The 22,842-nt window shown below is 50.1% G+C and overlaps 1 protein-coding gene across 5 annotated transcripts in view; it reads right to left on the minus strand.

The window, feature by feature from the left end:
- LOC146360172 (cullin-9-like) overlaps nucleotides 1-22,842 on the minus strand; it is a 97,689-nt gene that overhangs the window by 24,938 nt on the left and 49,909 nt on the right. For all 5 annotated transcript variants that reach the window (XM_084829029.1, XM_084829028.1, XM_084829027.1 and 2 more), the window contains exons 9-27: nucleotides 18,608-18,815; nucleotides 17,097-17,290; nucleotides 16,502-16,710; nucleotides 15,465-15,702; nucleotides 11,349-11,454; nucleotides 9,913-10,140; nucleotides 8,576-8,666; nucleotides 8,288-8,459; nucleotides 6,754-6,859; nucleotides 5,478-5,573; nucleotides 4,565-4,740; nucleotides 4,097-4,230; nucleotides 3,812-3,997; nucleotides 3,429-3,544; nucleotides 2,491-2,673; nucleotides 1,976-2,133; nucleotides 1,443-1,671; nucleotides 1,116-1,287; nucleotides 358-503 (exon numbers count right to left, since the gene is read on the minus strand). In XM_084829029.1, the coding sequence (XP_084685155.1) occupies nucleotides 358-503; nucleotides 1,116-1,287; nucleotides 1,443-1,671; nucleotides 1,976-2,133; nucleotides 2,491-2,673; nucleotides 3,429-3,544; nucleotides 3,812-3,997; nucleotides 4,097-4,230; nucleotides 4,565-4,740; nucleotides 5,478-5,573; nucleotides 6,754-6,859; nucleotides 8,288-8,459; nucleotides 8,576-8,666; nucleotides 9,913-10,140; nucleotides 11,349-11,454; nucleotides 15,465-15,702; nucleotides 16,502-16,710; nucleotides 17,097-17,290; nucleotides 18,608-18,815 (3,148 nt within the window). The remainder of the gene's footprint in view (nucleotides 1-357; nucleotides 504-1,115; nucleotides 1,288-1,442; nucleotides 1,672-1,975; nucleotides 2,134-2,490; nucleotides 2,674-3,428; nucleotides 3,545-3,811; nucleotides 3,998-4,096; nucleotides 4,231-4,564; nucleotides 4,741-5,477; nucleotides 5,574-6,753; nucleotides 6,860-8,287; nucleotides 8,460-8,575; nucleotides 8,667-9,912; nucleotides 10,141-11,348; nucleotides 11,455-15,464; nucleotides 15,703-16,501; nucleotides 16,711-17,096; nucleotides 17,291-18,607; nucleotides 18,816-22,842) is intronic.

A 22,842-nucleotide genomic window follows, 5' to 3' on the forward strand; every position in this document is an offset into this window, starting at 1 on the left:
CCGGCTGAATACAGGCTGGCGAACAGAAATTGCTGATCCAACACCCACCTGTACTTCCCACCACCCCCACTCTAGCCATGGGCAAAACTTCGTAACTTTATGGCAACGGGCAAACTGAATGTATCCGCATAATACAGGCACTGCCTCCACCAGAGCACATCCAGAGCCCGTTCCACAAGGGCGGCACCCAGCACACAACTGATCCTTGGGAGCTGCACAGAGCAGTTTCCATCTTGCAGGACTTTCGACCCTGTCGTGCAAAATGCAGGGGGTGACTGTTACAAGGGAAGCTACCCCATCCCACGAGCCACGGGGAGCCAGGCTGCCCGGGCAAGTGAGAATCAAGGCTGTCAGGACCTCAGTGCTGTTGAAGCACAGAAGGATGTACATCTGCAGGGTGGACACGTGCAGGATGCAGCCCTGGTACTTGAGCTCGGCGTGGCCCAACCACGTCCACTGCAAACGCCGTGGCTTCGTGTGCTCCTGTCCAAAGCGGCTCTGACCTGTGAGAGATGAAGGGGATGGTCACGGGGAAATGCAGGGGTAAGACTGCCAAAGGAGATCCCTGGGCCCTTGACTCTAGGCAGCATAAGATCCTTTCCTTGTAAGAGGGCAGCAGCTATCACAGAAGAGAGTGACCCCCTCCTCTCTCTCTCCGCGCGCGCGCGCACACACACACACACACACACACAGAGCGGGGAGAGAGAGGTCGAAGGGGGCTGGGCTAATTCGCAACCCCTTAGCAAGGCTGCCTTCTCCCTTCTCAGGGACAGGGTATCAAAATTATGGGGCTGGAGCTGCCCTGACAAAGTGTGAGGCTCACTCTTCAACGGCCTAGAGGGTCCCTCAACTCCCACAGTTCGCCAGCTCTTCCAAAGGCAGCGAACCACCAAGGTTCTGCCCAAAGACGCACAGCTCTCCTGGAACTATTGCATCATGTCTCTGCAGAAAGTTCGATGCTCCTCGGCTCCAGTCTGTGGACCCTCCCTGGGCTTAGAGGCTCTGGGTGGTGTGGTGCTGACTTGCTGGCCCCCAGCTAAGCCCGAGGGAGGCCCTGGGGCCTGGAGGGACCGTCCCGCCACCCGGCGTGGGCTCAAGGACAGCCCGACACTCACTCTGGGTGTAGAAGTCCGCAAACCTGCCCAGGTGCTGACTGAGGGATGGCGGGAAAAACCTGGCAGGCTCCTCCAGGTAGCAGAGCGGAGAGACGGTCCAGCAGCGCGGGGACAAGGCCAGCACCTTCACCTCTGCCTCCTCCTCGGGACAGCATGGCTCCTCTTCCACCCCCTGGGGGAGAAACAGACCCGCGTCAGGCCTGCGGCTTCGAGGCCCCCGGCAGCCTCGCCGGGGAAGGAGGAGACCCGTGCGGGCAGAGGCCTCGGCTGCAGGGGCCTCCTGGGCTCTCGCAGGGGAGGCGTGGCCCTGGCGAGCCCCCCGCTCACCTCTCCCTCCTCCTCCTCCTGCTTCCCATGCTGATCGAGCTCGAGCAGGTGCTTATCGAGCTGCTGCAGCTGGAAGAGGTGGAACTGCTGCTGCTGCTGCTCCAGGTCACTCAGGTTCTTCAGCATCTGCTGCGGGAACCGGTTGGGGAAGCACAGCCCGATGTGCTCCACCACGGCGCTCTCCAGCCACGTCTTGCCCTGGGACAGGAGCCGGTCCCCCAGGTAGTACCTGGAGAGGCGAGGCGGCCAGGAGATCAGGCGCCAGGCGCCTTCCTCCCCCCGCCCACGGTCCCTGCAGGAGATCAAGGCCTGCCTGGCCCACACCCAGGAGCTTGGACTGCTTCCACCCCCACCCCCGAGAGAAACCGAGGGGCTGGGCTTGCATCCTCGGGGACAACGGCGCCCGTGGCGGGGCGTCAGGAATGCGGTTCGCCGGCCGCCCAAACACATCCCACCAGAGGCTGGCCTCTTGCCCGGCTGAAGGAGCAACCCTCCTCCTCCCGCCCCCCGGTCCTGCACACCCCGGGCCTCACCGGTAGAAGTGCTCAAAGGTGTTGGCCAGCTCCAGGCCTGCCAGGAAGAGGACGGGCTCCAGGCTCTGCTGCAGGCGCTGCAGGGTCTCCACGTTGCCCGAATCTGCCCAGCTCTCTTGGATCCACAGATCGATGTAGCGGGCAAACTGCTCGCTCACCTGGAAGCCACAGCGCGGGAGGTGCCGGATGAGCCAGGGAGGAGGAGACGCTCCCGGAGAGGGAAGGAAGGCCTCCCTCCAAGCCTCCAGTAAGGAAGGAGCAGGGCTGGCTTCTCTGGGGCAGAACCCACATGCGCAGCCCAGAGTGGGGAGGCTGTGAAGGGCTCTGTGCTGGCATCGAGATGCAGCCCAGGACCACGGGACAAAGCCACGCGTGGCATCTTTGGGGCCACCGTGGCGAGGCCAGGGGCTAAGGAACGCCTGAGACAGCGAGCGGGCTGATGGGTCAGGGTCCGGGCCAGCGCCATTCCTCCCGGCCTAGGATCTGGGCCGACGCCCGCCCCTCCCCTCACTCACGTGCATGGCCGTCAGGAAGGAGAGCTGCAGCAGCCCCCCGGAGAAGCCGTGGCACAGGGCCAGCATGAAGGAGATCTGCTGGCCAAAGAGCTCCTCCATGGCCGTGCGGAGGCGCAGGTAGGTGCTGCAGTAGCGCTCCACGAAGTCCGGGGCCTGCCACGAGGACTCCAGGAAGCGCTTCACCTGGGCCGGGCGACAGAGGCACATGCCCACACCCCGTTAGCTGCGGGGAATTCCAGGAGCTCCTCCTCCCGAGGAGAGGCTTTCGCGGCGCCTCACAAAGGCTGGTCTCTGGTTGCGAGACAGGTCTCACGGCTGCTGGCTGTCGCTCTGGGGTTGCTTCCAATGTCCTGGCTTAGTGTGCTGTCTCACCCTCTTGGCCTTGCAAGCAGCCGGGAGAGCCTGTGCATGCTAGGCTCTTCGCTCAGAAATCAGAGCCCCCCCCCCCCCCCGCATCACCTGGCTTAGAGCCAGGACCCCCGCAAGAGCCCGATCCCGCCACCAGCCCTTCCTTGCAGCCTCGGGGCTCCTGCGGGGCCGCGGCTCGGTGGCAGAGCACCTGCTTGGCTGGCAGAAGGCTCCATCCCGGGCCTCTCCAGGGAGGGCTGGGAAACCCCTGCCTGGAATCCTGGGGAACCACGGCCAGTCAGCGCCGACGGTACTGGGCTAGATGGATCAACGGCCTGGCTGGAGAGGAGGCAGCTGCCTGGGGTGGCTCCCAAGGACTCCTTGGCAGCTGGGCAGCAAAAGAATATGCAGCAGCAGCATCCCCCCCGCCCCCCGAAGGCATGAACCACGCAGCAGGACAGCTGGCGGGCTGCTGGGAGAGACGCCCCCTGCAGCCGCCCCTCCTGGCCACAGAAGGCTTGCGTTGCTGGGCGAGAGCTCCTCTGCACTCCTCCACCCTGCTGCTGGCCTCGTCTCCCTGCCGCCCCTACCTGCTGCTGGACCACGCCTTCCCAGCACTGCGTGATGCCCGTGGCGCTGCTGGGCTTCCTCGTGGCGGCCTTGGCGGTGCCCGCGCTCGGTTCCTTGTTCTTTCCGTTCTTCCCGTCTGCAAAGCGAGGGTCACACGGCACTAGAGGCGGCATCGGAGTCCCCCGCACCGGCCTCCAGCTGACCGGTCGGTTGCCCTCCCCACCCCAGCAAGACCCGCAGGCCACCCGCCCGGCCGCCCTTCCCCAGAGGGACAGTCCGCCCGGCCTCGAGAGGGCAGGGGCTCTGGCTCCGCCCAGACGGCCCACGGCCCCCCGCAAAGGCCTCCTCCTGCCCTTGGCTTGGGAAGGAGGGCCTGCCCCTTTGCCCCATGGAAGGCACTCACCGGACTTGGCGGGGGGCTTCAGCTCCTCAGGCTCTGGGCTGCTCGAGTCCACGTGGACCAGCAGGTGGCTCAGGCGCCGGACACGGGAGTTGAAGACAGCGGCCCGGCTCCTGGCGCTCCGGGCTGCCTCCAGATTCTCCAGATACTGGCTCAGGAGCCACGACAGGGGGCTGATGCCACTGGGATCTGGAAGGCCAGGCAGAAGAAGGGGTTGAGGAGGCTGCTGGGGAGCGGGCGGGATGGCCGGGCGGGACCCCAGGGCCCTGGCAGGACAGAGGTCCCTACCTGGAGAGGTGATGCTCTGCACCAAGGGGGTGATCAGCGCCTCCCAGCAGGTCTTGCCCAAGGCCTGGGCGGCCTCGTCGTCGGGCAGGAAGCGGTCGGCAAACACCTGCTCGTGGCGCAATGCCCGGTTCAACCTGCAACGGCGGAGGCGTGAGCTACTGACCTGCACACAGCCTGGGTAGCCCCAAAGGGTACGGGCAGACCGGTCGAGTCATGCCTGCGGAGCGTGCGGGCCGGGACAATGTGCAGGAGACAGATGAACCTGGGGGGGGGGTGCCTCTCTTAGGAGAAGTGGGTGGGGGCTGGGAATCTTGGCCCTCCCTCCACAACAGGGAGCCTCCCTGCCGGCCTCGGCTTGTACCCTGGGAACAAGCTCTGGGCGAGGCCCCTCCCTGCCCTGGGCGAGGCTCCTCCCGTCCAAGCCCTCCCCAAAAGCGCCCCGGGGACAGGACAGGGGGTGGGCCGGACCTGCTGAAGAGCTGCAGCAGCTGTGCCCGATCGTCGGAGATTTCCTGGCACCAGGTGTGTGCCTTGGTGGTGTAGAAGAGGAACGTGCGCCGGCAGAGCTGCTCTTTGAAGATGGGCCAGAAAGTGGGCTTGGGGCCCAGCACCTCGATGCCACGCACTCGCGTGTCGATGCCACCCTGTGAATGACACAGGCCTCTGCAATGAGGCGGTGCTCTCCCAATAGACAAATAACCTCCTGCCTAATATTTGTATTCTTTCCAAGGGCCTTTCCACACGATCATTCAAGAGTATGACCCAACCACATTTTCACCATTGTGTGATAGTTCTGCAATTCATGTTATAGCAAGGGAGATCAATAAAGTCCAGCCACTTAAAACAGAAGTGCGGTGTGTGTATTACACTCTTTTGTAAGAAAACCGCTGATTATCTTATCTATGTATGTACTCCTATGTATGAGTTACACAGTAGGGGAGCGCCTAAGCTTCAACATTTACACACATAAAAACAAAAGTAAAAAAATTAATTGCTTCAGCGACTGATGAAATGTGACTGAGCTGGAAAGGACTGAGCTGTACATTTGTCACTCATCATACCACAAACTATACCCTGTACATCTCCACTGGTACTCATGCAACTATACTCCATGCTATCATTACTGTGGCAACGAATCCATTATCTGTGAGAAAGTATATTACATTTTCCCAAGTATAAAATATAATACTTCACAGCAACTGTTTGAAAAATGCCATACTCCTGAAAACATCACTACTAATTTGAAGTCAGCTGTAGGAACGGATGGTGCACTTGGAATAAAACAAATGTGCAGAAACTGTTCATGCAGAAAGGCGTACAGGCAGGCTTAGCAAAGCTCCTTTCTGTTTGTTTGGCTGCAGGGTTCAGTGTACACCCCTACCTGCTGACAACGCTTGATTTTGATCTGTATGATGGGCCAGAAGCGGATCATGTTCTCCAGAAGAACCACTCTGCTTGCTGAAGGTAGGACATTCACCTGTTAGGAAACGAGCCGAAGTCTCAACAAGACACGGAATTGCTAATTCAGTAAACAATCCTCCATCTCTTGCTGAAAGAGACCACTAATGAAACGAGCACTTTTTTGTGCAAATACTATGTACAGATGTAAAAAACCAGAGCTCTTCTCACTACAACTGTAGGGACTGTAAGGTAATGCAGCTCACATTTTAGGAGTGGCACATAAGCAGATTTTGGTGAGCAGGGCAGGAGGGAGAAGCAGCTCCATATAATAAAAGTGGAAAGGAAGAATTCAGGTAATTAGAAGGGAAAGCTGGTCTAGCACAAAGCACAAAAGCAGCATTCTTTCACTTGATTTTGAGTCTTTTGGAGATGGAGAGACATCATCCAGCTTTTCTGCACCATCAGGAAACTAAGAATCTCCCTTTCCCCAGAAGCTATGAGCCTTTTAGACAGTATGATTTCCCCTGTTACTTCTGAATGCAACCATAGCCAGTTTCATATAGATGTTAAAAGGCATAGGGGGCAGAGACTTGAGGAACCCCATGGGACAAAGGCCAAGGGAATGAGCAGCATTACACACACACACACACACACACACACACACACACCCCAAGACCACCTGGATCAATCCACTGCTACATGGTGCCTCCAAGACCCATACCGGCCAAGCCAAGCAACTCAGAAGGATACCATGATAGATGGTATCAAATGCTGCTGGAGAGGCCAGCAGATCCAACTCTTCCTGTCTAGCTCCTAGTGTAGGTAATACACCAAGACTGTATTCATCCCAAGATCAGGCCTGAACCCAGTCTGAAAAGGATCTAGATAATCTATTTCATTCAAGAAAACCTGGTGTTCTGATGCCACCAATTGCTCCAAGCATTCACCCAAAAAGGAGAGTTTAGAGACTAGCCAATAATTATCAAGGATAGTGGGAGCCAATGAAGGGTTTTTCAATGACGGTCTTACTATGGGCTCCTTTAGAGAAGCTGGAACACGGCCCACTTTTAAGGAGGCATTTATAAGGAGATCATTAGGAAATCAATCCAGGGTTGGGCAGTTCAACACAAAAGATCTATGATTTGGGCCTGAATCTCAGCAACATGGTAGAGAACCTTCAAGTGTAAAGCCTTCAATCCTGAAGTTGATGGCCAGAAAAGAGTATGTCAACTTTAGAGAAAGACTGCAACACTCACAGTATTGAGCTCTGTAGTGATGCTGGATGTGTTCTCTCCTCCCATGACGACAATCCGAGCTGGCATGTAGCTGGAATCCTCACTTGCCACTAGCAAAGTCATCTGCCTGTAGCAGGAGAGAAACAGGCCTTTGGTATGCAAGCTAAGCTTTGACAGAATCCCAGCAACCTCAACAAAGCAGGAGAGGCCACCTTCTTTGATAGGCACAAGCATTTTACCTCAGTACAATAAACAGTCACAATTTTCACATCTGTCCCCATCCCCAAAGAATCACTCAGAGCACAACTAAAACAAGGGGCCAACTGAGAGCTGAGCTTGCCCTTAACTCTGTGAATGCCACCACTACCATCACTCAAGCCCACCCCTTTTCTGTTACCTTGGAAAGCCCCATGCCCACTGGTCCAGAGAGATTTCTGAATAAGATTCCCTACTAGGACCAGAGATGTAAAATTTCTGGAAATTTTGAGGCCATGGAAAAAATGTGTTTTGTTTTTTTTTCCTTTTGGGGAGCGAGGAAATCAGAAATTTAGGAAAAATGGAAAAATAAGCAATACTTATTTTTTTAATGCTCTTTGCAGATCTAAAGTCACTTTGTTGCTTTAAGACAGCCTTCCCCAACCTGGAGAAGGCTCCAGATATTTTAGACTTCAGCTCCCATCAGTCTAAGGCAGCCTGGTCAATGATCAGGAATGCTGGGCACTGTAGTCCAAAGCATCTGGAGGCCACCAGTTTAGGGAGGGCTGCTCTAGGAACGTAAAGCTGCCTTTCTTTTCCTAAGGTTATTTTATGTATAACTTCGTTTGCTCATAAAATTATCAGTATATTTTAAAACTTTTAAAAGTAAACTCAGTAAATTTGTAATTATTGTCTGAAGAGATTGTTGTTCAGTCGTGTCCAACTCTTCGTGACCCCATGGACCATAGCACGCCAGGCCTTCCTGTCCTGCGCTCTCTCCCGGACCGTGCTCAAGTCCATATTCATCCTCTGCTGTCCCGCTTCTCCTTTTGCTGAAGAGATTAGAACTACATTAAATGACTGATACAGCATCAGAAACACAGGACTCTATAGAACAAAACCCAAGCTGTCAAGAATGCACATTTACTGTCAAGAATACACAACGGTGACTCTACTCACATGTTGGGAAACTGAGCATAAACGTCTTATCAGTAAAATATACTTTAAATCAATAATTTTAATAAGGAATGAAAGAACTAACTATGCTGGGAATCTTACAGAGATAAATAACTTTTTCCCCATGGCTTCATTTTTTTCCAGACATTTTACATCTCTAGTCTTTCTATAAAAGTGTTCTTACTACATAGTTTTTAGAAATCAGTTTGGGGTGTGGAAAGGCTGGGTAACAATATATATAATACTTTGTCTCAAATTGTAAAAGAAAATATTTCATAATCCAAAGCTGTTCAATTTTGGGGGGAAAAAACAAAAACAGTTCTCAGAAAAAAACGGAACACACATTTTTTTCTGAATTTTTCCAGTTTTTCCCCAGGATTTCACATCTCTAACTGGGACTCACCTGACTACCACTCCACGGTGCATGTAGACATTGATGTAGTGGGAGCCTGTGCTGCCATTGGACTCCCAATATGTCTTTGGATTCTTGTCTGTCAGCTTGCTGGCTCGGTGGGGGTTGGAGGAGACTTCCACCCTCTCCCAACACTTGTCTTCCTTCACCTCCACATTGGAACCTAGGCCACAAAATAAATCAACCTGGAGTTGGAGAAGATCAGGCCTTACACAAGCAGGTTTGAGAGATGAGTTCCCCACCTCTCAGATTCCTTTCCCAAAGGCATGAGTAACTCACCCTGGCAAAGGTTGCGCAGGAACACATCAAAAAAGGGGATGTTGATAGGCTGGTGGCTGCGCCTGTGTTCCTCTATCTGGCCCAGAACCATCTTTAGGAACGAGGTAAGTAACGGACCAAACAAAGGCATTAATAGAACTCAAGACATGATTAGAGTGAGACAGTCAATTTGCTCTTGACCCCACTAGTGATGTGAGGCAGAAAATTTTCCACAGAAAACTTTCCAGTTCTCCCCCCGCCCATGGAAATGTTTCCATTTCTTAAGTTCATTAGTAACAATGAATGGATGCTAACTGCAGACACAATACTGTAATACCTGGCAACTTAAAGTCGTAATTAATATTTAATCGGGTGATTGTCATTAACAATTATGTAAGAGAATACGTATGTCACTGAAACACATATATGTCTCAGAGGGAAATGGAATTAATATGTAGTGACAATGAAACTGAAGCTGCCCCAAACACCTGAAAGGAAGAATTGAACTCTGTTGAAACAGACGAGTGGTTGTCAGCATATCATGCACAGTTCTTTGGGTTGCTCAAATTAATTAGTGCAGCCTTTCCCAACCTGGTGCCCTCCAGATGTGTTGGACCACAACTCCCATCATCCCAGCCAGATATGCTGACTTAAGAATGCTGGGAGTTGTAGTCCAACATATGTGGAGGGCCCCAGACTGGGGAAGGCTGAATTAGCTTGTCAACGTTTTCCAGCACCTTTTGTTTCCTTTTTTACATTTAAACAATGTAAGGGAAGCACATGCTAGTCTTTAAATTTTTGCAAGTATCCCAATAAAAATAACTACATAATATAACATTTAAATCACATTAAGCGTGCAAACTGAACGTTTTCTGATGCAATTGACCCTATGCCAATTTGCAAATGTAATGCTAATTACCATAGAGTCATTTGCATCGGAAATTTTTCAGTACACCTACACGAAAATGCCTGGCAGATTGTGCTCTCATGACAGTTTGGTTTACTAGAGATGGTCGGGTCCAGTGATGTGGGTTTAACCTAATTTGCAAAGAAAAATTTCCCAGAAAGTTTTCCAATTCAAAATTTTCCAGAAAACCCCAAATCACTGGACCCCACCAACTCCAGTAACCCAAACTATTAAGACTGCACACTCTACCAGGCATCTTTGTGCAGGCCAAACCGCTCAACAGAGAGATCAGAATTCCACAACCGCAAAAGAGCACGGCTTCTGCAATGCTGGCCCGTCGGCAGCTTGACCTGCTCTGGTTTATTCCAGATACAGCTGACCAGGTGTTGATACTCATTGCCTGGCCTGTTATGTGGCAGCCATCCCAACCCATGCAAAGGGTATCAGTCACCTGGATGCAACCAGCCAGAATGCTGGTCGTCATCTTCTTATAAAGGCTGGCATATTTCTCACAGTCGGTCACAAGGTCACGTAGCTCCGTCACTAGCAGCAGATTGGAGTTGTGCTTGTCCATAGCTTTAGTCAGAGCCTCCTTTGTGCCCACCCGACACATCACAACAGCACAGTCTTTGTTGGTGGTGGCTAGACGATGCAGGAAACGGATGAACTCCTGTACAACCTGCAGACAAAATGAGAGCAATGCTTCGCTGGTAGCACACAGGGGGATGGGTTCTCCATCTAGCTTCTTTACACTCTGGATGGCTTTGGGCAAATCACAGCCTTCCTTTGCATCTCTGTTCCAAGGTGAGAATGAGAATGGATTATAACCTCCCCAGAATCTTCTGTGTGGGGGTTGCCTTGTAGTTTTGTTCCAACAGGTATGTGCAGTCTTTTGGTCAACATTCTGCTTTTTAAAGGAAGCTGCCATTTGCATGTTAAAGACACACAGTGCACTTCCCAAACTACTATCTGTTTTCATCTAACTCAGTGCCCCAGTTCACATGATCACAGGAGCTGAAAGAAGCCACCATGGCTTGTTGCAGCCACTGTGCTTGCCAGCCAAATTTCTCTAATTAACCACACCAGCCCAGCTTTCTGTGTTGCCCGAACCCAGGTGCCATGGCTTTCTCGGGTGGGCAGCAACCCTCAAATAACCCAACAACCCATGCATTATTTGAGGGTTATTGCCCACCCCAAAGAAGCCATGCCGCCTGGGTTCAGACAACACGGCAAGCTGCACCAATGTGGGTAATCAGAGAAATCCGACCAGCATGCACCGTTGTTTGTTTCAGCCGCCATGATCATGCACACCAGGTCAGTTTCTTTATTCTTTTAATCTGGTAGGGCACGCTAAAGGATACATGTCTAAAGCAGCCTTACACAGAAGTCCACAAAAGCTAAAAGCCACAGAATATACTTTAAAAAAAACAGTCCATGCTGGCCACACATACTTGTCAGTGACTTGATGACTAAAGGCAAAGGAAGCCCAGTTTTTTAAAAACTCCCGTCTGCTTGTCTGAAGTGATCAGGAGGGTGATTATTTACAAGACTAAACTAAACTAATTACTGTTGACAAGTCTTTTGTAACCGGACTGGTTGATTTATTTATATGCACATTTGTGTGCATGTCCATAGACACCCAGCACTGGTGACTCAGTTCTACTGGCTGCAGAACTGCAGCTGTGGACTTCCCCAACACATTGCTAAGTCTGAAATCTGAGGTGCTAGCAGGGACCAAAAGTGATTTTCACCAACTACATTTGGTTAGGAATCTACAACTTGATAAACATGCTCACTAGTATGTCTCATCTTAGATGGTCGCCAAATGATTTTCACCAGCCCCTCTTGCTTTCAGTCTTTCAAGCCATGTTCTAATTAGTCCCTCACCTCCCGTTCATTGCTGTGGGCACTCATAGAGGACAGACAGGGCTCAATGCATTCGTGCCAGGGCAGCATATCCTCTTGGGAACTGTCCAAAAACTTATTCAAAATCCTGAGACAAAGAGAAGAAGGTTAGGAGAACAAAGTTCAGTTCTGCCTGGACTCCAACCCAAATATAATAGGGTCATTCCCAGGGCTCAAGTACCCATTCCATTGCTTATTATGTCCCTCTTTCTAAAACAGGACAATCCTTTTTTTTACTTTTAAGATGCTCAGGAACTTTTCAGGATTGAGACTCCTCCGCAAGTCACGTTCACTACAAACCCAACTCCTCCCCACAACCTCACAAGAAAAATACCACCCAGAAAGTACCTTCCCATAAATATGAGATTTGTTTAAGGATCCCCATTTGATGACAACTACAGCAATGCACCAAGTGTTCTTCCTTATGATTTTGATCATACACACTGCCTCTCAACATATGTGCTCTGCTTCAGTTCCTTCATATGCAATCTGAAGGACTACAGGTAGCCTCTCTTCACTGTTTCCCTTGGAGAACCTCTCAAGTGTGGGGTCGAAAATATATTGCCAGCCCCTATTCAAAGCTTCAAGAATATCCACAAGTCCACTTCTACAAGGGGATGATACCATACCCTGAATTGCACTGTGCCTACCAGAGCTAAAGTCTACCCAGGTCTCACAACCTCCCATTTCTATGCCCTAAGCCAGGCTTGTGGTGCTGCAGGAAGCCTAGCCAATTATATTGTTGTTGTTGTTTATTCGGTCAGTCGCTTCCGACTCTTTGTGACTTCATGGACCAGCCCACGCCAGAGCTTCCTGTCGGCCGTCGCCACCCCCAGCTCCCCCACAGTCGAGTCCGTCACCTCCAGAATAACATCCATCCATCTTGCCCTTGGTCAGCCCCTCTTCCTTTTGCCTTCCACTTTCCCTAACATCAGCATCTTCTCCAGGGTATCTTGTCTTCTCATTATGTGGCCAAAGTACTTCAGTTTTGCCTTTAAGATCATTCCCTCAAGTGAGCAGTCTGGCTTTATTTCCTGGAGGATGGACTGGTTTGATCTTCTCGCAGTCCAAGGCACTCTCAGAATTTTCCTCCAGCACTACAGTTCAAAAGCATCTATCTTCCTTCGCTCAGCCTTCCTTATGGTCCAGCTCTCGCAGCCATGGGTTACTACGGGGAATACCACTGCTTTAACGATGCGGACCTTTGCTGTCAGTGTGATGTCTCTGCTGTTAACTATTTTATCAAGATTTGCCATTGCTCTCCTCCTAAGAGGTAAACGTCTTCTGATTTCCTGGCTGCAGTCAGCGTCTGCAGTAATCTTTGCGCCTAGAAAGACAAAGTCTGTCACTGCCTCCACGTTTTCTCCCTCTTTTTGCCAGTTATCAAACAAGCTGGTTGCCATAATCTTGGTTTTTTTGAGGTTTAACTGCAACCCAGCTTTTGCACTTTCTTCTTTCACCTTCATCATGAGGTTCCTCAGCTCCTCCTTGCTTTCAGCCATCAAAGTGGTATCATCTGCATATCTGAGATTGTTAATGTTTCTTCCAGCGATTTTAACTTCAGCCTTGGCTTCATCAAGCCCAGCACGTTGCATGATGTGTTCTGCGTACAGGTTGAATAGGTAGGGTGAGAGTATACAACCCTGCCGTACTCCTTTCCCAATCTTAAACCAGTCCGTTGTTCCATGGTCTGTTCTTACCGTTGCTACTTGGTCATTATACAGATTCCTCAGGAGGCAGACAAATGACTTGGTATCCCCATACCACCAAGAACTTGCCACAATTTGTGATGATCCACACAGTCAAAGGCTTTAGAATATTTATTTATTTATTTATTTATTAAATTTATTAATCGCCCATCTGACTGGTCACCCAGCCACTCTGGGCGATGTACAACCCCCATAAAACAATTTAAAACAATAAAATTTTACCATAATTTTTTTTTTAAAATACCCTAACCCACCCCAAATGCCTGCCTGAACAACCACGTTTTTAATGCACGACGGAAGCTCATTAAAGAGGGGGCATGACGGAGTTCCCTAGGGAGGGAGTTCCACAGAGTGGGGGCCACCACAGAGAAGGCCCTCTCCCTCGTCCCCACCAGTCTAGCTGTCCTGGCTGATGGGACAGAGAGAAGGCCATCTGAGGCTGATCTTGTTAAGCGGCCTGTCTGGTGTTGCTGGAGGCGCTCCTTAAGATAGGCTGGGCCGGAACCATATAGGGTTTTAAAGGTCAAAACCAACACCTTGAATTTGGCCCGGAAAACAACTGGTAACCACTGCAACTCCTTCAGCACTGGAGTGATGTGATCTCGCCGGTGGCTGCCTTTAATCAGGTGAGCTGCCGCGTTCTGTACCAGCTGCAGCTTCCGAACCGTCTTCAAGGGTAACCCCACGTAGAGCGCATTACAGCAGTCTAAACGAGAGGAGACCAGGGCATGTACTACCGATGGGAGCAGATGGTCGGGAAGGAAGGGGCGCAGCCGCCGTATCAGATGGAGTTGATACAGCGCTGTCCGGCTCACAGCTGACACCTGAGCCTCCATGGACAGCTGGGAGTCCAAAATGACCCCCAGGCTGCGGACCTGGTCTCTCAAGGGTAGCCGTACCCCATTCAACACCAGGTCAACATCCCCCAGCCTCCTCTTGTCTCCCACCAAAAGTACCTCGGTCTTGTCAGGGTTCAGCTTCAGCTTATTCCTCCCCATCCAGCCACTCACCGTCTCCAGACATTTGGACAGGGATTCTACGGCCAACCTTGGTGAAGATTTGAATGAGAGGTAGTGCTGCGTGTCATCCGCATATTGATGACACTGCACCCCAAACCTCCTGATGATAGCCCCCAGTGGCTTCACATAGATGTTAAATAGCATCGGGGAGAGGATGGAACCCTGTGGCACCCCACAAGTAAGTGGCCACGGGTCCGAAACCTCCTCTCCCAGTGCTACCCTCTGGTACCTGCCGGAGAGGAAGGACCGGAACCACCGCAATACAGTGTCTCCAATGCCCATCCCCTCCAGGCGGTCCAGGAGGATACCGTGGTCAACGGTATCAAAAGCCGCTTAGAGGTCGAGGAGAACAAGGAAGGAGCATTCACCCCTATCCAGAGCCCTCCTCATATCATCCACCAAGGCGACCAAGGCCATTTCTGTCCCATGCCCAGGCCTGAAGCCCGACTGAAATGGGTATAGATAATCAGTTTCTTCCAAGTGTGCCTTCAACTGCACCGTCACCACCCGCTCAATCACCTTGCCCAAAAATGGCAGATTTGAGACTGGGCGAAAGTTGTTCAGAACTTGAGGATCCAAGGAGGGCTTCTTTAAGAGTGGTCTTATCACTGCCTCCTTGAGGGCTGTTGGCATCACTCCCTCCTCAAGGGAGGCGTTCACCACCGCCCTGATCCCTTCACCCAGTCTCTCTCTGCAGCTCATAATGAGCCAAGATGGGCAAGGATCAAGTAAGCAGGTGGTCGGCCTTACAGATGAAAGCACCTTGTCCACTTCATCAGGAGGAAGAAGCTGGAACCGATCCCACAAAACCGGTTTGCCACAGGCCGCCTCTTGCTCACTAACTGTATCCACAGTGTGCAGAGTAACACACCTAATCTGATCAATCAGATCAGAATAGTCAATAAAACAGAAATGGATGTTTTTCTGAAACTCCCTGGCTTTCTCCATTATCCAGCGAATATTGGCAATTTGGTCTCTAGTTCCTCTGCCTTTTCTAAACCCAGCTTGTACATCTGGCAATTCTCGTTCCATGAATTGCTGGATTATATTACCACCTGGTAATATAATCCAATTATATTACCACCTGGTAAATTCCAATTATAATCCAATTATATTACCACGTGGTAAATTCCTCACCCCTCGAGTTCTGATGCCAGGTATCCCTTGACCCTCCAGAAGAGCAAGGTGCCCCACCGTGAAAAACCACTCAATACACATTTGCTTTCCCTTCATCCCGTATGCCTAGACCCTGATCTAAAGCATCCTTCCCCACCCCACCCTGCCGCCCCGTGACAACAAAATGCAGGAGCTCCCCATCGTTCTGTGCCTCCAGCCCAGACACAGCCATGCTTCTGTCCCTTTCACTCCACCTCAGCATGCCCATCTGCACAGTCTTCTCGGCTCCCAGCTGCTCTAGGGTTTTCATCAGCAGCAAGAAGTGCTCACGGTCTGGCAAGAGCTCGGTGCCATTTCCCTCAGGGCAGACAGCTTCATCACACAGGCAGCGCTCCAGTGCTAGCACCACCTCCTTTGAGAAACTGGTCTCGTGGAGGTTCCTTAGCAGTGTGGGCACATCCATGTCCTTGAGCTCAAACAAGGCCTCAGACTCTGGGGGGAAAGAAGAAGGAAGGAGAGGATCCTTCTCAGTTGAAGGCACATTCCCTTAAATGAGCCAAGAGAAAACCTTAGCTGGTGATCATGCCCCACTGAGCACGATGAGAAAGCCACTGGAAGGATTGCAGGGACACGTTTATCTCTCGCTTCTCAAGGTCTTAAAGCAGGGGTGCAGAACCTCAGGCCAGAGGTCCAAATTCAGCCCTCTGGGGTGTCCCAGATGGCCATGCCCTCCCCCTGCCCCACCCCCTTTCTCCTAATTGTTTGGTGGTTTCCTGGCTTTTCTGCAGTTTTTCCCCCCATTCTAAAAGGCTGAAACGTCTCTCCTAAGGCTTAGTTACTGGCAGTCTTTAAGCTACAATATGCTGGTATTTTTGGTATTTTGGCCCTGTGTGTCTTTGCTTCCACCCATTTTGCCTTTGGCCCCGCCCACCACTGGAATGTAGCCCCCGGAATCTTCTCTGAAATGGAATTCAGCCATCAGGCTGAAAAAGGTTCTCCACCCGTCATAAGGAGAGAAAGGAGACACACATCACCAGCAGAGGAGGGTTATGGATGAGAGGCGCAAATATTCAGTGCTGTAGGGAGCAAAGCACACCTGGCCAATCTTCTCCAAGGTTATGAGTAGTAGACCATGATGAATTTGCCAGCAAAGGAGCCAAAGACATCCCATGCACATGTTTTCCAGTATCACACAGCAGAGTTTGACAGAAATGTAGCGCGTGAGCACACCTTGATACTAAAATGCAGAGGGGCTAAGGATCAGGATCGGTGAGCTCGGAGCAATCCATACCTGCATTCTCTTGGCCCAGTGGCAACTTATGCTCAGCCAAACGGTTGAGCACGATCCGAGCCAACATCTCATTGGAGCTCTGGCCTGCTCGACAGCAGCTCTGCAGGACTGAGTGGAGGTCACAGTTTCCCAGCTGCTCTGCCAGGCCCTTGTGATTGTTGATCAGCATGTTCAACACCAAGAGCCCATTTTGCACTGCTGATGAGGCCCTAAGGAAAGGAGGAGTAAAGGGTGACTGGCTGGCCCCCATCGGCATGACCATACAGGGCTGTGCAGGAGGATGCAAGGAGGAAAAATGAACAGAACTATTCACACGCAGCATTTTCCAGCCCCGGAGAGATGAATAATTCAAGCAGCAGCAAATAAGGAGCCTGTCAGACTGGCTCAGAGTTCAAGGTGGAGAAGGGGAACTGAAAAGATGCCAAACCAACTGAATTCCCCCTACAAAAATTCCTTGCCCCAGAAGCTCTAATAATACAAAGGGGATCTCAACATTCCCCCACCCCAAACCAGGCTCTTCTTAACCTCAATTCATTTTAATCCAATTCATTTATTAATGCTCTTCTATCATGCCAAAATTCCCTTTTCACCTTACCCAGGTGTGCCCAGCATCTTCTCAATAGCAGTACGGATGGCACACAGCAAGTTATCAGAATCCTTGCTTGAAGCAGAACCAATGCTGGCAAAGATCTCCCGCATCATCTGGGCATCCGAGTGGTTCAGAGGGTATGACTTCCCAGTAGAACCCAGCAATTCACAATTCCCAGCACCTACCAGCACTTTCAGTGCCTAGAAATGCAAAAGAAGAGACTGAATCAAGATGGCAAAATAAGCAACACAATTCCCTCCTTCCCAATACGGTATCTCCACCACCCTTTTCATCATACCCCAGTTCTCTGAACTCTTGCCAGTTCTCAGAAGCACAACAGGCCAGCTCATCTTGCTCCCCATTCACTTCTTACTGACCAATAACCTCCCCTGCCCCACTAATCACATGCTGGTGACCATACTTTCAATGCTCCCTGACCATCCTGTGATCACGAGCCAATTCACAGAAAGTTCAGTTTTCTACATATGCAATCTCCTATATGAAAGCATCAGTGTAAGAATTCACCTTTTGTGAAGGAGCCGTGCGTTGGCAGGCTTTAGCTAACAAAGGTATACCCCTTGATGGGGGAGAGGGGGAGCTTCTAGAGTGAGCCTCTCACATACTTTTAATTGGTATCAAGCATGTGTGGTTTTGTATGCCAACAACTGTGCATATGCCTGGTTATTTCACCCTTTTCTCATAGCGGGACAGCTTATCTCACCCATGAGCTGGGAGGATTCACTCCTAAGCAGGAATATTAGCATTTCTTTCTCTTAAGAAGGGCAATCAGATTCTCAGGACCTTCAGAAGGGAACACCCCCCACCCCCACTTCTTCTGAGAGTGGGAAGTTCTACCCTGTCCGCTACTGAACTGAGAGAGAGCAACCTACATAAGCTTGTGCTAAGAGCAGACCAATCTGGTCTCGCTTTAAGGGGAAATATGAGTTACCAGCTTGGAGAACCTTTGGCCCAGGAACTGCTTCCCCATCTGACTTGGAAACTCAGACAGACATTTTTTAGGGCGTCTGCCTGAAAGGCTGCCAATAATTTGTTATTTATAAATAAATAAATAAATAAATAAATAAATAAATAAATAAATAACAAATATCAGCTTGTGACAAGGGTGCCTGCTTCGTCAACTGAGGGGAGGTGTGAACTTTCTTTGTGTGTGTGTGTGTTTTGTGTATATATATTCTGCATCCACTTTCTATCAGTAAATTGTCATTTTTTTGCACAAGTGGCTTTGTCATCTTGGTAATCTAAAAGAATCTGTTGTTGACTGGTCCCTGACTGAATCAGGACCCCAAATCAGCATAGTGAGTTATGTTACTTGTAATGGTTATTTGTCACCCACCATTCACTACTCTGAATCTACAGAACTGGCCTTTACATTTTCTTTTAAAAAACAAAACTCCCCCTGCCAATCTCTCATTTCAATTGCTTGTGGCATAAGATACCCATCTTCCCAATCCCGTTTCCCAGCAGGCAACACTTGCCCATCTGTGCATCCCACTTACTGCCAGGCCGGCCTGCTGCACCAGTGCTGATGTGGGATACTCCTGCATGCAGCCCAACACAGCACGCACCCCGCCTTCTGTGGCAAAGAGCACTCGCCAATCGTATTTTGCCATGAACACATACAGCAGCCGTAGGGCCATCACCACCAGCAGCTTCTCCTTCACTTGGTTGCTCAGCAGCTCCACCAGCATCTTCACCATTTTCTCTCTGAGGAAAACAACAGGAGCTGTTATCCTACAGGTGTGTGGTTATTTATGGCTGGTGGAAGAAGGCCCAGTCTGCACTCTGAAACAGTGCTCTGAGAGAGTCTCTCCTAAGGCAAACACAGAGCCAGCTAGCGATCACTCAAAGAGTTACATCTGAGAAGCTGGAGTTGAGCTCAATATACGGCAGGGAGAGAGCCACTCCAAATTCAGAAGAATGCATATATAAAACATATGCACATGGATATGTTAGAACACAAGACCAATTCATCTTATACTTTAGTTTAGATTTATAACATGGATAATTAAAACATGTCCTTATTTATTTTGTCCTTTAAAAAGGAGACATTTGTGCAAATGTTTTAACACACATCTACAACTACAGATCAGTTCACACAAAGCGTCAAATGGTTTGGTGTTACATAAATAAGCAGCAGCCTGTTCACTTCCACCCCTCCTCTCGCAAACAAATGTTCTCTTCCTGATTTCGTGGTTTGCAACAAAGACAAGTTGCTTACCTGTAACTGTAGTACTCTGAGTGGTCATCTGAGCGTTTACACATATGGGCTCTGTGCCACCACAGAGCCTTGATTCAGGAAACCTCTATAGCTGCAGAGTTTTGGCGGGAACCCCTCCCCCACCATCCCAGTGCGCATGTCCCCAGTGGGTTCCCACCTACTCCCTCAGTTCCTTGAGACCAACACTGTAGCCTTGGAACCAAGAAGGAAGACCTTTGGTACCCAATCTCGAATTTGAGTACCACATCAAAGGGGGGATGGCAGGTGGGCTGTGTGAATGCACAGATGACCACTCGAAGAACTACAGTTACAGGTAAGCAACCTGTCTTTCTTCTTCGTGATCTCTATGCACCACACATATGGGTGATTAGCAAGCTTACTTACTGGAGGTGGGTCAGTGTCCTATAGTAAAACAGAAGAAAGGACTGCATGATCAAAGGAACAGTCAGCTCGAGCCTGAATGTCCAACCTGTAACGGTGAATTAAGATGGATGGTGTTGATCAAGTTGCAGAAAGGTAAAACTAAGGGATGGCAATGCCCCTGTAGAATGTGACCAACGTTGCTACCGTACAAATAGTGTGAGCTCGAACTAGGGTGAACAGCTCAAGTCCAGACAGCTCATATGAGCTGGATCGTTTTGACAACCCAAGACATTAAGTGCTGAGTCAAAAGTGGTAGTCCCTTACGCTTGCCACTATAGCATATAAAGAAGTGCAATGACAGTTGAAAGGGTTCAGTCCTCGACTTATAAAAAGCCAAAGCGTGCTGGACATCCAGCATGTGCAGCATTGACTCCAAAAGTGTGTGTGGGGGGGAGAAGAAAGCAGGTAAGACAGTAACCTAGTTTAAATGGAAGTCTGACACCACATTAGGGAGTAAAGCCAGGTCAGGTTGGAGGACCACCTTGTCCCAATGAAAAGTTAAGTATGGAGGATCTATCCAGAGTGCACAGAGTTCACTAGTGTGCCATGCTGATGTGATGGCCATTAAAGACACCACCTTCCAAGGTAAGAGATGCAAATCCGTCATCGCCAGTGGTTCAAAAGGCTTAGATGAGAGTGCCTTTAAGACAACTGAAAGACTCCAGTTCAGTACCATGGTATGGACTGGTGGAACCAGGTTCTGAATCCCCTTTAAGAATCGCTCCTCTGTCAGATGCATGAAGACAGAGAATCCCTCAACTGGAGGGTGAGACACAGATACAGCAGGAAGGTAGACTTGCAGATATGAAATTTTTAGGCAAAATTTTCAAAAAAAATTGTCAAAAAGGAATAAGATGAATTGGAGAACTTGGTGCAATGAGCACCAAAGTGGGTGAAAACTGTGAGCATGAGCGAACACGGAAGAACAGTCAATTTCTGAGAGTAAGAACACTGTGTAGACAGCTTGCAAGCAGCAACAAGGATTTTCTGTATCGACACTGGAATCGCATTGGTACCAGTCACCCAATCCTCCAAGCTGTCATTCAAAGAGTAGACAGGTCTGGATGATTGATCCTGCCTTGTTGTCTGGTGAGGAGAGACAGTTATGACAGAAGTTGGCAATACCACCCACAAGCCAGCCTGAGAATTGGAGCAAACCAAGGTTGACGAGGCCACCACAGGATAATGAGAATGCACCCAGTGCCGTCTGTCCCAATTTTTGCAAGGACCTTGATAATTGATGGAAATGGAGGAAACAGGTAATATATTGCTCCCATCCACCAGAAGACAAAGGCATCACCCAGCGATCCCACACCACAGCTGGCTCACCTGCAAATAATAGGGCAAATTGCACTGTCATGTGTGGCAAAGAGATTGATCTCCGGCATGCCCCAATGTAGAAAGAGATCCCTCAAGATAGCCCCGTCCATCTCTCATTCATGGGAGGTCAACATAGTCCAGCTGAGCTGGTCGGCAAGAACACTGTCAACACCAGCTATATAAACTGCCATGAGTTCCATCCAACAAGATATGCACCAGTGAAAGATCCACAGCGTAAGGGCAAGAAGAGGGGGGATCTGGTCCCTCCTTGCTTATTCAAGTACGCAACAAGAGTTGTGTTTTCTGAAGTGACCTGCATCAGCCTGCCCACCAGGTCCAGCTAAAACACTTGAAGCACCTTGTCCACTGTCCTCAACTCCAGGAGGTTGATGCGCTGACTGGCTTTGCTGGTGGACCAATGTCCGTGCACCATGAGGCTGGAGCAATGGGCTCCCCATCCCAAAAGGGATGCATCCGTAGTTAGCACTCTGGATGGCGAAGGTTGCAGGAACAGCATGCTCCACAGTAAGTTGCTCGGTACTGTCCACCACCGAAGGGAGAGTCTGACATCCAGAGGAAACCAGATTCTAGTCCTGCGGGCATCTCAATTGGTATCAAAGTTGCAGATGAACCAGGTTTGAAGAGGTCTCATATGCAGTCGGGCATACTGAACAACAGAAATTGTTGCCGCCATCAGACCAAGGAGGTTGGGTTTGAAACACTGTCATGAACTTCGAAGTTAGCAGTTCTGCTTCCAAAGAAGGTAAAATCTAGGCCCAGTCTTTGGGAAGGAAGGCGCAGCCCAGTCTAGAGTCCAACAATGCCCCTAAAAACTGAAGCCTTTACATCAGGAGGAGGTGAGACTTCTCCCGATTTATGTAGAGCCCTAGATGTTCAAGGAGATTGTAGGTCGCCTGTACCAACTGAAGGAGACAACCTTTGGTTGACGCCACCAACAGCCAATCTTCGATGTAAGGGTAAACCTCGACACCTTGAAGTCAGAGATGGGAGCAGATCACTGCCATGCACTTGATACCTGTTGGCTAGCTGAAAGTTAACACCCAAAATTGGAAAGTCTCGGTTCCGATGACAAACTGAAGGTAGCGTTGATACGATTCCTCTATGGCAATGTGAAAAGAGATCGATAGAGGCAAACCAATCTCCCGGGGAAAGGAGAGGAAGGACAGATGCCAGGGAAACCATACAGAACTTCCTGGGTGTGATGGTAAGTGTTGAACTCTCGAAGGTCCAAGATCTGACAAAGTCCTCCATCCTTTTTCAGTACTGTAAAATATCTTGAATAGAACCTGTCGTGAAGTGGGATGACTTTGATAGCTCCTTTCCTGAGGAGCATCCAAACCTCTTTTTAGAGAAGCAGTAATGGGGAAGTGGCCTGGATGGTACCAAGAGGAAGGGTGTCGAACTCGATCTTGTAACCCTTCCAGATGATGGAAAGAACCCAGACGTCCGATGTGATGTTGATCCAAGCTGGGAGAAAAGAGTATAGAAGAGTTTCAAAGATGGGTAGTTGAGAAGAGAGATGAAGGAGAATAGGGACTAAGTCAAAGGCACCTTTTGTTGCCACCATCACCCTTACATCAGTAAAAGAGAAATTGGGGGGCTGAGTAAGGCTTCCTTGGTACCGAAGGCTGTTGGTGCTGTTGCTGCAATGACCCTGAGTGCTGTGATGAGTATCTGGCAGCCAGAGGTTGGAACCAGCAGTGGTGCATTGGAGTTTGCTGTTGCACAAAGCCCATCCAGGGAGCAGTG

This window comes from Heloderma suspectum, chromosome 1 (assembly GCF_057233095.1).
Source record: "Heloderma suspectum isolate Gila_16-S chromosome 1, 16-S_ref, whole genome shotgun sequence".
In the NCBI taxonomy this organism is placed as follows: domain Eukaryota; kingdom Metazoa; phylum Chordata; class Lepidosauria; order Squamata; family Helodermatidae; genus Heloderma; species Heloderma suspectum.